Source organism: Crocuta crocuta, unplaced genomic scaffold, assembly GCF_008692635.1.
Source record: "Crocuta crocuta isolate KB4526 unplaced genomic scaffold, BGI_CrCroc_1.0 scaffold58, whole genome shotgun sequence".
In the NCBI taxonomy this organism is placed as follows: domain Eukaryota; kingdom Metazoa; phylum Chordata; class Mammalia; order Carnivora; family Hyaenidae; genus Crocuta; species Crocuta crocuta.
Genome location: NW_027532417.1, coordinates 2,381,466 through 2,396,484, shown reverse-complemented (window position 1 = coordinate 2,396,484; position 15,019 = coordinate 2,381,466). Strand labels below are relative to the sequence as shown.

Genomic DNA, 15,019 nt, shown 5'->3' with positions numbered 1-15,019 from the left:
ACGCCCCCCCCCCCCCCCAGCTCAGACACAGGTTCACTTTGAGGAAAGGGTGAGATTTCCTGGGGTATCTGGAGAGTTCCCAGGCCAAAGGGAAAATGAAGGACGTTCTGAAAAGTGACTGCATACACAGGAGCCAGCGAACTACCAAGAGACTATGGCAAAACTAGAAACCCGGATTGGACGGTGAAAGGAGAAGGTAAGTGTGAAAGCAAGGCGAGGATCCGGACTTAAAGGCCCGCGGCGAAGGCGCCGCGAGGTAAACTTCCTCAAAACAGCTTCCTACGCCGCCGGGGCAGCACCTCTTTTCGTCCCCTACTTCCGCCCCTGAACCCCCTCCAAACACCACAACCACCATTCCCCAACCCCACCGAGCCTTCCTGTCTCTCACCCCGCTGCATCGCCTAAACACCGCTGCCATGTCGACTTCGGGCGCTGCCGCTCCGTCTATAACTGCGCAGCTCCGGGTCTACAAGGAGGGCACCGGAGAAAGGAGATATGCCTGGCCCCGCCCACACCCTGGCCCCGCCTACCGGCGTGGATGTGGTTGGAGAGCGAGTCGTCCCAAAAGGGAGGGGCGTGGGGGGTGCGTGATCGTTCGGAGCCAGCGCCGACCAGTTGGACCTTGGGCTCTTGGGCAGGCGCGGGAGGAGTGTCTAACGACCTCCGGGGGCCTGACGTGTACCTACGGGGGGTCCTGGAAAAGGCTTTGCTTCTCTCGGGACCAGAGAGTTTCAACAGCGCGGCCTCTTGGGAGGGCGGAAGCGGAGAGGAAATTCTGAGCGGGGCTTGGCGGCGGGAGCTGGAGGGTGGGGGCGCGTGCGGCGCTGGACCCGTACGGAACCTGGGTGAAAGGGAGCCGCGGGAGTGCGCGGTGTCTAGCCAATGCCTGGTGGGAGGAGTGTCATCTCTGCCGTCAGCCTTGACCTTTGTACGAGTAACTTACCAAACCGACCTTGTCTGAGTATGCAAAGTATACTTTACTCTGGAACGCTGGACCAAAGCCAAAGTATGTTCTGTGTTTCAGAAAACAGATGGTAAATCACTTAGGTAAATTCGACCTTAACGAATATTCCCGATGCTATTTATTGCTACCCACGTGTGTGGATGTGGACAGTGTCCTTGGAAAAAGCGAAAGCCTATCTAAAACTGCTGGCTCAGCGAATGACTATTGGAAGTGAATGTCTGCCTGAAGAATTCTATTTAAAGTCACCCTCTCCTCCTGTTAGACCCAGAGTTCGTAGTTGGTAGCTGTGATGTTACAGTGCTGGGGGATTAGTAAAGCTGTCCAGGTTTGGATAGCTTTTTGTGAAAGCTAGTTAAGAACGTAATCGCAAGGCAGGAGTGTAAATGTTTCCCATAATCCCCAGGACTTTTCATTTTTGTTGCTACCATCCTAGTTTAGGGCCTCATTACCACTAAATCTTGTGAACTTGCCTAACAGTCTTTTTGCCTGGCAAAATCGGGCCATAATCTCATTCTAATTTAGCTTTTCAGTTCCTATATCCTGTTATTGTAGTCCTCTACAAGAACCTTCTATTTTGTCCTCTGGGGATTTGTAATGTATTTATTGAGACTGGGAATAAAGCAGAATGTTGATTAAGTCCTAAATTAAAGTACCAGGGAAAGTCGGAAAAGGAACAATTCAATTTGTCTTGGAATCATCAAGAAAGCCTTCAAAGAGGTGGGTAAAACACAAAGTGCACTGCTAAATTTGGGTAGGAGTTAGTAGGGGGAAAAAAGATGGATATGATTTGACTTTGTACCTCTAATTCAATTTCTTATTCTGAACATTTAACCACAGTGAAGATGAACAAAAAGTACAAAATTTTCCATATGATTTCATCACCTAGATTTAACTCGTGGAATTAAAAAGATAAAACAGATGAACATAGGGGAAAAAAAATAAAAATTGTTGTCGTATTTGTTTTATTTATGTGTGTGTGTCTGGTGTCGTTTCGTTTTTGTCAGAGCCATAAGTTGTAAACATTAAGACACTTCACTTCTAGAGGCATCTGGGTGGCTCAGTTGGTTAAGCATCTAACTTGTTGGTTTTGGCTCAGGTCATGATCTCACTGTTCATGAGTTGAAGTCCTGTGTGGGTCTCTGTGCTAACGGCATGGAGCTTGCTTAGTATTCTTTCTCTTCTGGTCTCTCTGCTCCTCCACTGCTCATGTGTATGCATGCTCTCTCTCTAAATAAACAAATAATCTTTTTTTAAAAAAAGATTAAAAACAAAAAAGAGTTCTAACCAAAGTTTAAGAAAAGGTGACTTTGAGCCAAGTGCAAAACTCTTGGTAGCATCTGTATTTTTCTCTCTGTTAAATAAGAAAAAAATGATGATAGAACTGTAATAATAATCTGATATATTTGGTGCAAAAACACATTAAGCTTTTTGTTACCTGATTTTTTTCTCTTTGCTTTTTCAAATAATATTCTTGTTTTGTTTTCCTTAGCAATAGTAATAAAGCCATACATGCTACATTATATTATCATGAAAAATGATTTCATATAAAAGGAATTTATGGGAAAAAAAAGAATTTATGATAATACCTCTTCCAAACCTCTGGGGATCACTTAGGGCTTTGTCAACCTTGACAATGAAACACCAGCTTCTCTCTCAGTGACATTTGTTTTTAGAGCAAAGATTATACTTAAGAATTGTTAATCCCACTTTAAACACTAGATGTAGCTATTTGGCTTTGATCCCAGGAACTAACCCCTATGGTGTGGTTTTTCTCTTAAAGACACCTTTCTTTTATGTGTGAAGGATTAATCTGTATATTCATTTTTTAATTTATTTTTTATTTTCATTTAAATGTTTCTTTTTGAGAGAGAGAAAGTATGAGCAGAGGAGGGGGAGAGAGAAAGGGAGACAGGATCCAAGACAGGCTTTATACTGACAGCAGCAACCCCGATGTGTGCCTTGATGAATTCACAAACCATGAGATCATGTCCTGAGCCAAAGTTGGACATTCAACCAACTGAGCTATCCAGGTGCCCCATGTATATTCATTTTTTTTTAACCTGCAGGCTCAGAAATTTAAAATGATAAGTTTTCCCCAAATAAGGTTAGAGTGTAAACTAAGATTCTAGTTTGGACCACAATAGATAAAGGAGCTAAAATTCACCAAAAGGAAACCAGTCTTTCTAGTGTATATTCCTCAAGCCAGAAAACAGGGAAAAACATGTTAGCAAGAGTAGGATTTGCTGGTTCCTAGGAACGAATAGAAAGATGAAGAGAATCCTTATAAGATCAAATTAGGTGCATACTGCTTAGTAAATGTTACCTTCCCAGGGAAAGGTCCTTAGAAACCTTTTCTGTCACTGTACATCAGTTTATATTATTTTCTACAATTTCATATAAATGGAGTCATACAGTATGTACTCTTCTGGTTGGCTTCTTTCATTTAACAAAATTTTGAGGTTCGTTCATATTTAGAGTATCACTAGTTTGTTCCTTTTTTGCTGACTAGTATTTCATTGGATATAGCACAATTTCTTGATAGACATTTAGGTTGTTTCCAATCTGGGACTATTACAAATAAAACTGCAGTAAACATTTGTGTGCAAAAGCAGACATTAACACAGTAAAAAATAAGCAGAGTCAACAAAATCAAAAGCTGATTCTTGAAAAAAAGTAATAAAATAGACATGCCTCTAGCAAGACCAATGAAGATAAGAAATGTTTAAATGGTTTTAGAAAGTATAGGAGATAACAATAGATTAAGGGATATTTTAAAAAATATTTATTTATTTATGTAATCTCTCCACTCAACATGGGGCTTGAACTCATAACCCCGGGATCTAGAGTCACACACTCTACTGACTGAGCCAGCCCGGTGCCTCCAGATTTAGGGAGGTTTTTAAAAAATTTTTAGTGGAGAGGTGCCTGGTTGGCTCAGTCGGCTAAGTGTCGGACTTCGGCTCAGGTCATGATCTCACAGTTCGTGGGTTCGAGCCCCACGTGGGGCTGTGTGCTGACAGATAGCTCAGAGCCTGGAGCCTGTTTCCAATTCTGTGTCTCCCTCTCTCTCTGACCCTCCCCTGCTCATGCTGCCGTTCTCTCTCTCAGAAATAAATTTAAAAATATTTTTTTAATTAAAAAAAATTTTAATGGATATTTTAAAATTATTTTTTAATATTTTATTTATTTTTGAGAAAGAGAGCATGAGCAGGTGAGGGCAAAGAGAGAGGGAGACACAGAATCTGAAGCAGGGTCCAGACTTCAAGCTATTGGCACAGAGCCTGACTTGGGGCTCAAAACCATGAACCATGAAGTCATGACCTGAGCTGAAGTCAGAAGCTTAACCGAGTGATCCACCCAGGCATCCCTTCAGTGGAGATTTTAAAATATCACAAGAAAATGCCATAAGAGTGTTATGCTAATAAATTTAGGAACTGATAAAACATAACTTCTAGAACTATGTAGAAATCAAGAAGAAAGAAAGAAAAGGCTGGAATAAGCTTTAACCACCCTCCCAACTATCCTACCTCCAGAGAGTTTGTAATAATTCCTTGCTATGTGAATATTTTGAATCTGTAACGCTATGTCAACATGTGGTTCCCTTAACTCTAATTATTGTTTTTTCTAAATATTATGTTTCGAAAATGTATTCATAAAATAGATTTTAGATAGCCAAAATCTCAGAACTTACTGTTTATCTACTACTATATCTAGTCTAAGGAGCTAGGATCCAAAGTGATACAAACAGCTCCCTGGGGAGGGAACTAGAGCAAGGCCAGCTGGTTGCTGGTGGAATACTGCTTTTAGTTTGGAATACGGGGCCTCTAGAGTTGACAGCTGAGCTGGGTTGTTACAGAAAGTCAAAACTTGCCAATGGGATTACCTGTCAATGGAATTATCAGTGAATGAACTGGATGTAGCTGACAGACCAATTGTAAAAGAATAACCAGAGTCTTCAACTTGAGAACCAGTTTATACTTCTTTGAGAGCTGTGTATATTTAATTATAGTATGAAGAGTCATGAACTGTAACCAGGAAAGACTCATAGATTCAAAATCAAAACTCTGAGATTAAGGTTATAAGTGATTGAGTAACTGGTACGTCAGAATCATTGTGCAAGGAAACCTTATCAAGATCTAGGGTTAGCAAAGGCAAATTTAGGCATAGGCAAAGTACCTAAGAACAAAGAAGACAATGGATCTGGCACCAGAGCCAATTGTTTTGACAAGGTCTAAACTGACTTCTATTCAAAATAAGAATGATTCATCAAATTATAAGTATTCATTAATTATTTAAAAATCTCACAAATAGGGGCGCCTGGGTGGCTCAGTCGGCTAAGCGTCCGACTTCGGCTCAGGTCATGATCTCATGGTTCGTGGGCTCAAGCCCCGCGTCGGGCTCTGTGCTGACAGCCACCTCAGAGCCTGGAGCCTGTTTCAGATTCTGTGCCTCCCTCTCTCTCTGACCCTCCCCTGCTCACGCTGTGTGTGTGTCTCTCTCTCAGAAATAAAACATTGAAAACATTTTTTTAATAAATAAAAATCTCACAAATAAAGGTAAATACATATAAGGAAGAAAGTAAGCAATGGTTAATGTTAATATTTTGGTATATAGCTTTTAGATTTTTCTCTGTGCATAGAACATACATAATCTTTTTTTTAAGTTGGATTTTATTACATATATAATATTGTATCTGCACTTTAAAAGTGTCATGGATCTGGCAATGAGAAAGAATGAAATCTGGCCATGTGTAGCAACATGGATGGACCTTGAGGGTGTTATGCTGAGCGAAATAAGTCAGGCAGAGAAGCACAGATACCATATGTTTGCACATATAGGAGGATTAGATGAAACTTAACAGAAGACCATGGGGGAGAAGAAGGGGAGAACTAGTGGGGGAGAGGGAGGGAGGCAAACCATGAGAGACTCTTGAATGCTGAGAACAAACTGAGGACTCATGGGTGTGGGGGGGAGGGGGGAGATGGGCATGGAGGAGGGCACTTGTGGGGATGAGCACTGGGTGTTATATGGAAACCAACTTGACAATAAACTATTTGTTTTAAAAAAAAAGTGTCATGGATCGGGGGGCGCCTGGGTGGCTCAGTTGGTTGGATGCCTGACTCTCGACTCTTTGATTTAGGCTTAGGTCATGATCCTAGGGATTGTGGGATAGAGCTCTGTGTCGGACTTGTGCTAAGTGTGGAGCCTGCTCAAGATTCTCTATCTGCTCCCTTTGCCCCTCCCTCTGCCCCATTCCCAGCTCATGCTCTGTCTCTTTCTAAGATAAAAAAAAAAAGGAAAAGAAAAAGGGGATAGATCATGAATATTTTCACATGAATTGTCATCATTTTAATGTTTCCATAATCTATATACTAAATATAATCTAATTTTCCAATTTCATATTGTGGACATGTAGATTAATGTTTTTTTAATATTATTATTTTTTAAATTTATTTATATTTGAGAGAGACATTGGGTGAGGGGCAGAGAGAGAGAGAGGGAGAAAGAGCCCAAGCAGGCTCTGCAGTGTCAGGGCAGAACCCAATGAGGGGTTCAAACTCATGAAGTCATGACCTGAGCCAAAATCAAAAGTCAGACACTTAACTGACTGAACCACCCAGTCACCCCTTCTGTTTTTGCTTTCATAAGCAGTGGTGAAATAGCCATTTAAAACTGACATCACTATGTCCTTGTTCAATTATTGCCTTAGTACATATTCCTGAAATTCATGTACTTTCTGGGTCAAAGGGAATACTAAACATTTTTAAGAATTTTGGTATAATTTCTAGTAATGTCTTATCAGGTTATATTCCCACTAGGCTTATCAAAAACAAATAATATTTATTGAGATTAACAATAGCAAACATCTATTAAATAATTACTATGTGCCAACCACATGTCAAATAATTTGTTACCGAATTTAATCAATAGCATTTCTTATTTTTAGTCTATGACAAATTAATAGGTGAAAATTTGTAGCTTTTTTAATTTGCATGTTTTGATTAATAATTATATTGGATTTCTGNATTATCTTTTTTTAAATATTTCTGTTCTCTTAAAAAAATTTTTTTTAAATGTTTATTTATTCTTGAGAGAGTGAGAGTGATTAAGGGGCAGAGAGAGGAGGAGACAAAGAATCCAAAATAGGCTCCAGGCTCCAAACTGTCAGCCCAGACGGTGACATGGGACTCAAACTCATAGACTGCGAGATCATGACCTGACCCAAAGTCAGATGCTTAATCGACTGAGCCACCCAGATGCCCCTCTTGTTCTGCTTCTCCAGAACAGATATTCCTATCTGTTCCATGTTTTGGAAAAACTTTACATGGAGTGTTTTCAGGTTTCAAAACAATGGCAAGATGATAGGGCTTTCATAATAAAATTATAGATCATCAAATTTAAGCAGAAAGGACCTTTTATTAATTTGTCATTAGCTATGTTTTAAAAAGTTCCATTATNATACTACATGGCAATGAGAAAGAATGAAATCTGGCCATGTGTAGCCACATGGATGGACCTTGAGGGTGTTATGCTGAGCGAAATAAGTCAGGCAGAGAAGGACAGCTACCATATGTTTGCACGTATAGGAGAATTAGGGGGAACTTAATGGAGGACCATGGGGGAGAAGAAGGGGAAAAAGAGTTGAGGAGAGGGAAGGAGGCAAACCACGAGAGACTCTTGAATGCTGAATACAAACTGAGGGCAGATGGGGGTGGGGTAGAGGGGAAAGGGGTGATGGGCATGGAGGAGGGCACTTGTTGAGATGAGCACTGGGTATTATATGGAAACCAGCTTGACAATAAACCATTTAAGAAAAAAAAACAAAAAAACCCAACAACTTGCCAAAACCTCAGAGCATGGGGTCTATTTCTGCCTGGAACACACATTGTATGTCCGCTTTGTTAGATAGATAGATAGATAGATAGATAGATAGATAGATAGATAGATAGATAAAAAGTTCCATTATTATATACATTATTCTCTCTAAATACATAATAAAAATGTGATCAGTTTTCTGTTACCAAATGATGTGAAAAAACTGGTCAGATCCTACCAAAATTTGAAAGTATGTCTGCAATAGTCTGCCTGAACATATAGAATTGGTAGCAATCATAAAATATTTAAGGGATCTCAGGAGGGATGTCAACCTCCAGAAGCTGTAACTAAGATACAGTGAGGGCCTTATGTAATTAGCAATTGAGAAACATTCCACATGTATTAGATACTGTGGACACCAACCAGCAACTGGGAAAAAAAGGAAACGATATTAATCCAATAGAAGAGAGGAAGGAGAAAAAAAGACTGCTAAACAGGATATGAGGATAATACGACAGAAATTATATGTATTACTAATCATAAAATCACCTTCTGAAAGATTATCAGATTTGTTACTTGCAAGAGACATACATATATAAGACAAAACCATACAGAAAGAATTAAAAAAAGAGATAAAAGAGATTTAAAAAATACTTGTATATACTTAACAACAGAACCTACACCCATAAAGAGAAAAAATAATAGGTATATTGAACAACTGACAAATCTACAATCTCACTAGGAAATTTAACATACCACCATTAGAAATTAGTAGCTAAATCAGAAAATCATGAGTAAAATAGATAACCAACAAAATTAGCAAGTATGTTTATATATACAGTTATGTACAACAGAGAAAATAATTTTTGTATTAAAGTACACATGGGATATTTACCAAAACTATCTGTATTCAGGGTTAAAAGAAAAAAACCCAACATATTTCTTTGAACTAATGATATGTTCTATGATACCAAGTTTAAGTGTGTGTGGAAATTAAGAAATGGATTCAACTGATTTGTAAAGATGAAATCAAGAAAAATAAGTTATCTGCATTCTTTTACTTATTGTTTTTTTAATTTTTAAATTAAAAATTTTTTTTAATTTATTATCAAGTTAGCTAACATACAGTTTAGTCTTGGCTTCAGGAGTAGATTCCCATGATTCATCACTTACATACAACACCCAGTGCTCATCCCAACAAGTGCCCTCCTCAGTGCCCATCTCCCATTTTCCCCACCCTTCCAACCCCCCACCCCCATCAATCCTCACTTTGTTCTCTGTATTTAAGAGTCTCCTATGGTATGCCTCTTTGTATTTTATTTTTCCTCCCCTTCCCCTATGGCCATCTGTTAAGTTTCTTAAATTCCACATATGAGTGAAATCACATAATATTTGTCTTTCTCTGACTTATTTTGCTTAGCATAATACCCTACGATTCCATCCACATTGTTGCAAATGGCAAGATTTCATTATTTTTTAATCACTGAGTAGTATTCCATTGTGTACATATACTGTATCTTCTTTATCCATTCATTAGTAGATGGAAATTTAGTTCCTTTCCAGAATTTGGCTATTGTTGAAAGCACTGCTATAAACATTAGGGTACATGTGCCCCTATTAATTAGCATTCCTGTATCCTTTGGATAAATTCCTAGTAGTGCTATTGCTGAGTCATAGGGTAGTCCTATTTTTCATTTTTTTAAGGAACCTCCACACTGTTTTTCAGAGTGGCTGCATCAGTTTGTATTCCCACCAAAAGTACATAAGCGTTCCCCATTATCTACATCCTCACCAACATCTATTGTTTCCTGAGATTGTTTCCTGTTCATTTTAGCCATTCTGACCTGTATGAGGTGGTATCTGAATGTGGTTTTGATTTGTATTTCCCTGATGATGAGCCATATTGAATATCTTTTCATTTGTCTGTTGGCCATCTGGATGTCTTCTTTGTAAAAGTGTCTGTTCGTGTCCTCTGCCCATTTCTTCACTGGATTATTTGTTTTTTGGGTGTTGAATTTGATATGTTCTATAAGGTTGATAAGTTTATAGATTTTTGATACTAACCCTTTATCTGACATGTCATTTGCATATATCTTCTCCCAATCTGTTGGTTGCCTTTTATTTTTGTTGATTTTTGTTTTCTTTACTGTGCAGAACCTTTTTTCTTGATGAGGTCCCAGTAGTTTATTTTTGCTTTTATTTCCCCTTGCCTTCGGGGACATGTCAAATAAGAAGTTCCTGTAGTCGAGGTCAAAGAGGTTGCTTACTGTTTTCTCCTCTAGGATTTTGATGTTTTCCTGTCTCACATTTAGATCTTTAATCCACCTTGAGTTTATTTTTGTGTATGGTGTAAGAAAGTGGTCCAGTTTCATTCTTCTGCATGCTGCTATCCCATTTTCCCAGCACCATTTTTTTGGTCTTTTTTTTTTTTCTTTTTGGATACTCTTTCTTGCTTTATCAAAGATTAGTTGGCCATACATTTGTGGGTCCCTTTCTTAGATCTCTATTCTGTTCCATTGATCCATATTTCTGTTTTTGTGCCAGTACTGTACTGTCTTAATGATTACAGCTTTGTACTGCAGCTTGAAGTCTGGAATTGTGATGCCTCCAGCTTTGGTTTTCTTTGTCAACATTACTTTGGCTATTCAGGGTCTTTTGTGTTTTCATACAAATTTTAGGATTGTTTGGTCTAGCGCTTGAAGAATTCTGGTGCTATTTTTATTGGGGTTGCATTGAATGTGTGTATTGCTTTGGGTGATGTAGACATCTTAACAATATTTGGTTCTTCCAATCCATGAACATGGAATATTTTTGCATTTCTTTGTGTTGTCTTTAACTTCTTTCATATGCTTTCTATAATTTTAAGTGTACAGATCTTTTTGCCTCTTTGGTTAGGTTTATTCCTAGGTATTTTATGGTTCTTGGTGCAATTGTAAATGGGACTGGTTCCTTGATATCTCTTTCTGTTATTTCGATATTGGTGTATGGAAATGCAACTGATTTATGTACATTGAGTTTTTATCCTGCAACCTTGCTAAATTCATGTATCAGCTCTAGCAGTTTTTTACTGGAGTCTTTTAGGTTTTCCGTATACAGTATCATGTCATTTGTGAAAAGTGACAGTTTGACTTCTTCCTTGCCAACTTGGATGCCTTTTATTTTGTTTTGTTGTCTGATTGCTGAGGCTATGACTTCCAACACTATGTTAAACATTGATAAGAGTGGACATCTCTGTCGTGTTCCTGATCTCCAGGGGAAAGCTCTCAGTTTTTCCCCATTGAGGATAATATTAACCATAGGCCTTTCATATATGGCTTTTATGACTTTAAGTTATGTTCCTTCTATCCAGACTTTCTTGAAGGTTGTTTTTTTTTTTTTAAGAAAGGATGCTGTATTTTGTGAAGTGCTTTTTCTGCATCTATTGACAAGATCATATAGTTCTTACCCTTTTATTAATGTGATGTATCACATTGATTGATTTGTGAATATTAAACCAGCCCTGCAGCCCAGGAATGAATCCCATTTGCTCACTGTGAATGATTCAATATACTGTTGGATTTGATTTGCTAGTATCTTGTTGAGAATTTTTGCATAAGTTTCATCAGGGATATTGGCCTGTAATTCTCCCTTTTATTGGGATTTTTATCTGGCTTGGGGATCAAGGTAATGTTGGCTTCATAGAATGAATCTGGAGGCTTTCCTTCCATTTCTGTTTTTTGGAACAGCTTGAGAAGAATAGGTATTAACTCTGCTTTAAATGTATGGTAGAATTCCCCTGGAAGTGATCTGGCCGAGGACTCTTTATTTATTCGGAGATTTTTGATAACAGATTCCATTTCTTTGCTGCTTATGGGTCTGTTCAAATTTTTTATTTAGTTCCCTTTGAGTTTTGGTAGTGTGTGAGTGTCTAGGAATTTTTCCATTTCTTCCAGATTACCCACTTTGTTGGCATATAGTTTTTCATAGTATTCTCTAATAATTATTTGTATTTCTGTGGTGTAGACTGTGATCTCTCCTCTTCCATTCATAATTTTGCGTATTTTGGTCCTTTCTCTCTCTCTCTCTTTGATAAGTCTGGCTAGGGGTATCAATTTTATTTATTCTTTCAGAAAACCAGCTCTTAGATTCATTTATCTGTTCTACTGTTTTGCTTTGTTTTGTTTTTGATTCTACATTGTTTATTTCTGCTCTAATCTTTATTATTTCTCTTCTGCTGGCTTTGGGCTTTTTTTGCTGCCAGCTTTCTAGTTCCTTTAGGTGTGAGGTTACTTTGTGTATTTGGAACCTTTCTTGCTTCTTGAGATAGACCTGAATTGCAATGTATTTTCCTCTAGGACTGCCTTTGCTGCATCCCAAAGGATTTGGACTGTCGTGTTTTCATTTTCATTTGCTTCCAAATATTTTTTAATTTCTTCTTTAATTTCATGGTTGACCCATTCATTCTTTAGTAGGATGTTCTTTAACCTCCATGTATTTGGGGGCCTTTCAAATTTTTTCTTATAGCTGATTTCAAGTTTCATAGTGTTGTGATCTGAAAATGTGCATGGTAAGATATCAATCCTTTTATACTTGTTGAGGGCTATTTTGTGACCCAGTATGTGATCTATTTTGGAGAATGTTCCATGTACACTCAAGAAGATTGTGTTTTCTGCTGCTTTTGGATGAAAAGTTCTGAAGATATCTGTTAAGTCCATCTTTTGTTCAATGTGTCATTCAGAGCCTTTGTTTCTCTGTTGATTTTTTCCTAGATGATCTGTCCATTGCTGTAGGTGGAGTGTTAAAGTCCCCTACAATCACGGTATTATTATCTATACATTTATATATGTTTTTGATTGATTGATTTATATATTTCAGTGTTTCACATAGGGGTCATAAACATTTACAATTGTTAGCTCTTCTTGATGTATAGACCCCTTAATTATCATATAATGCCCTTATTCATCTCTTGTTACAGTCTTTGTTTTGAAATATAATTTATCTGATATAAGCATGGCTGTTCTGGCTTTTGCCATCCAGTAGCATAATAGATGGTTCTCCATTTCCTCACTTTCAATCTGCAGGTGTTCTCAGATCTAAAATGAGTCTCCTGTAGACAGCATATAGATGGATCTTGTTGTTTTATCTATTCTGTTACCCTATGTCTTTTGATAGGGACATTTATTCCATTTACATTCAAACTGATTATTGAAAGGTATGGATTTAGTGTCATTGTGTTATCTGTAGGTTCTGTGCTTGTGGTGATGTATCTGATCCTTTGTAGTCTTTGCTGTTTTCCACTCACAGAGTCATCTTAGGATCTCCTGCAGGGCTGGTTTAGTGGTTACGAACTCCTCTAGCTTTTGTTTGTCTGGGAAAGTCTTTATATTTCCTTCTTTTCTGAATGACAGTCTTCCTGGATAAAGAATTCTTGCTGCATATTTTTCCTGTTCAGCACATTGAATATTTCCTGCCACTCCCTTCTGGCCTGCCAAGTTTAGGTGGACAGTATGCTACCACCCTTATGTGTCTACACTTGGTAGGTTAAGTCCTATTTGTCCCTAACAATTCTGAATTGCTTTCAGAATTTTCCTTATCTTTGTATTTTGCCAGTTTCACCATAATACGTTGTGGTATTAACCTTTTTTTTTTTTTTTTTTTTTTAATTTTGAAGGGAGTTCTCTGTTCCTCTGGGACTCGGATGCCTGTTTTCTTCCCCAGATTAAGGAAGGTCTCACCTATAATTTGTTCAAATTAACCTTCTTCCCCTTTCTCTCTCTTCTTCTTCTTCTAGAACCTATAAGATAGTGATATTATTTTGTTTCTTTGAATCAATTAGGTCTCTAATTCTCCCCTCATGCTCTAGTAATTTCTTTTCCCTTTTTTTCAGCTTCATCATGTCCCATACTTTTATATTCTATTTAACCTGTTCTCTCCTCTGCTTCTTCCATCCTCACTGTCACTGCATCAAGTTTCTTTTGCATCTCATTTATAGCATTTCTTAATTCATCATGACTATTTATTAGGTCTTTGAACTCTGCAGCAATAGATTCTCTGCTGTTCTGTGGTTTTTTCAAGCCTGGCTATTAGTCTCATGACTATTATTCTAAATTCTTATTAAGGTATATTGTTTATATCTGTTTTGGGCAATTCTCTGGCTGTCACTTCTTCCTGGAATTTCTTTTGAGGAGAACTCTTCTGTTTTGTCATTTGGGCTAGGTTTCTGTCTTTTATGTGTTTTAATAGCTTGTTATGTGTCCTGCACCTGTGAGAACTACTATATTAAAAAGTATTCGTAACACTGTCTGGGGCCTGGCACTTCAGGAAATGTCTCTGGAGTATGGAGCATGCACTCCATTGTGTATTTGGCTGCTCTATCCCACTGGTCAGCTTATTTTTACTTGTAATTGTGGATTGTTTAGAACTTCTACCAAATGTGCTTTGATTCACTCATTGAAGTAACCCTGGAAAAAAGGAAATGCCCAGAGACCTGGGCCTTTCAGAGAGATCCATTCAGAGAGATCCATTCAGAGAGAAAAATGAAAGGGGTAAAAACAACAACAACAACAACAACAGGAACAACCAGAGAATTGAAGAAACTATCAAGCTTAATCTGGAGAGAGAAAGAGAAAGAAAAAAATAAAGAAAGAGATATAGAAAAGGTGTAAAAGAAGAGAGTAAAAATGCCTGATTAAATGGGCAAACAAAGCAGAGAATTGCTTTTATATATAAATAATTGACCTAAAATCAAATCAGAAAGTATAAACCTGATACCAAAGGGGAAGAAAGGAGAGGGTAGAAAGAAAGAGAAAAGAAAAGAACAGAGGGAAAGAAAAGAGAGAGTGAAAAAAAAAAAGAGCAACAGACTAACATGTAAAACCACAAGACATTTGCCTGTTGTTTCCTGGGACCAGTGGCTGTTCTGGTCTGGGGGAGAGGCCATCTGGTTCACTCAGTATCAGTCCTGCTCCAGTAGATAAGCAGGGGCGGGGTTTGGTGTGAGCGGGTCCTGCTTCCACTGGGGGCTGCTGTGCTGCTCCCCAAAGCCCCACTGTGTTGGTGATGGGGAGAAAAATGGCAACGCCTCAATCTCTCCTCCCCTGACGGGGTGTCACAAACCACGCTGTTCTGTCAGGCCTCACGGAGCAGTGCGGGAGGCTCGCCCCACTCCACAGCCTCCGTGCCTTCTAGGCGCTCAGCTGGGATCCAAAACTCAACGTCTTAAAGGATCTTGCACTGCAGGACCAGTTCTGAGGCAGCGTC

At 38.4% G+C, this 15,019-nt stretch overlaps 1 protein-coding gene across 2 annotated transcripts in view; it reads right to left on the bottom strand.

Annotated features, from left to right (window-relative positions):
• ACADM (acyl-CoA dehydrogenase medium chain) overlaps window positions 1-496 on the bottom strand; it is a 31,121-nt gene extending 30,625 nt beyond the window's left edge. For both annotated transcript variants that reach the window (XM_077778987.1, XM_077778988.1), the window contains exon 1: window positions 389-496. In XM_077778987.1, coding sequence (XP_077635113.1) covers window positions 389-418 — 30 coding nt within the window. In that variant the 5' untranslated portion in view covers window positions 419-496. The remainder of the gene's footprint in view (window positions 1-388) is intronic.
• Window positions 497-15,019: the final 14,523 nt, after the last annotated feature.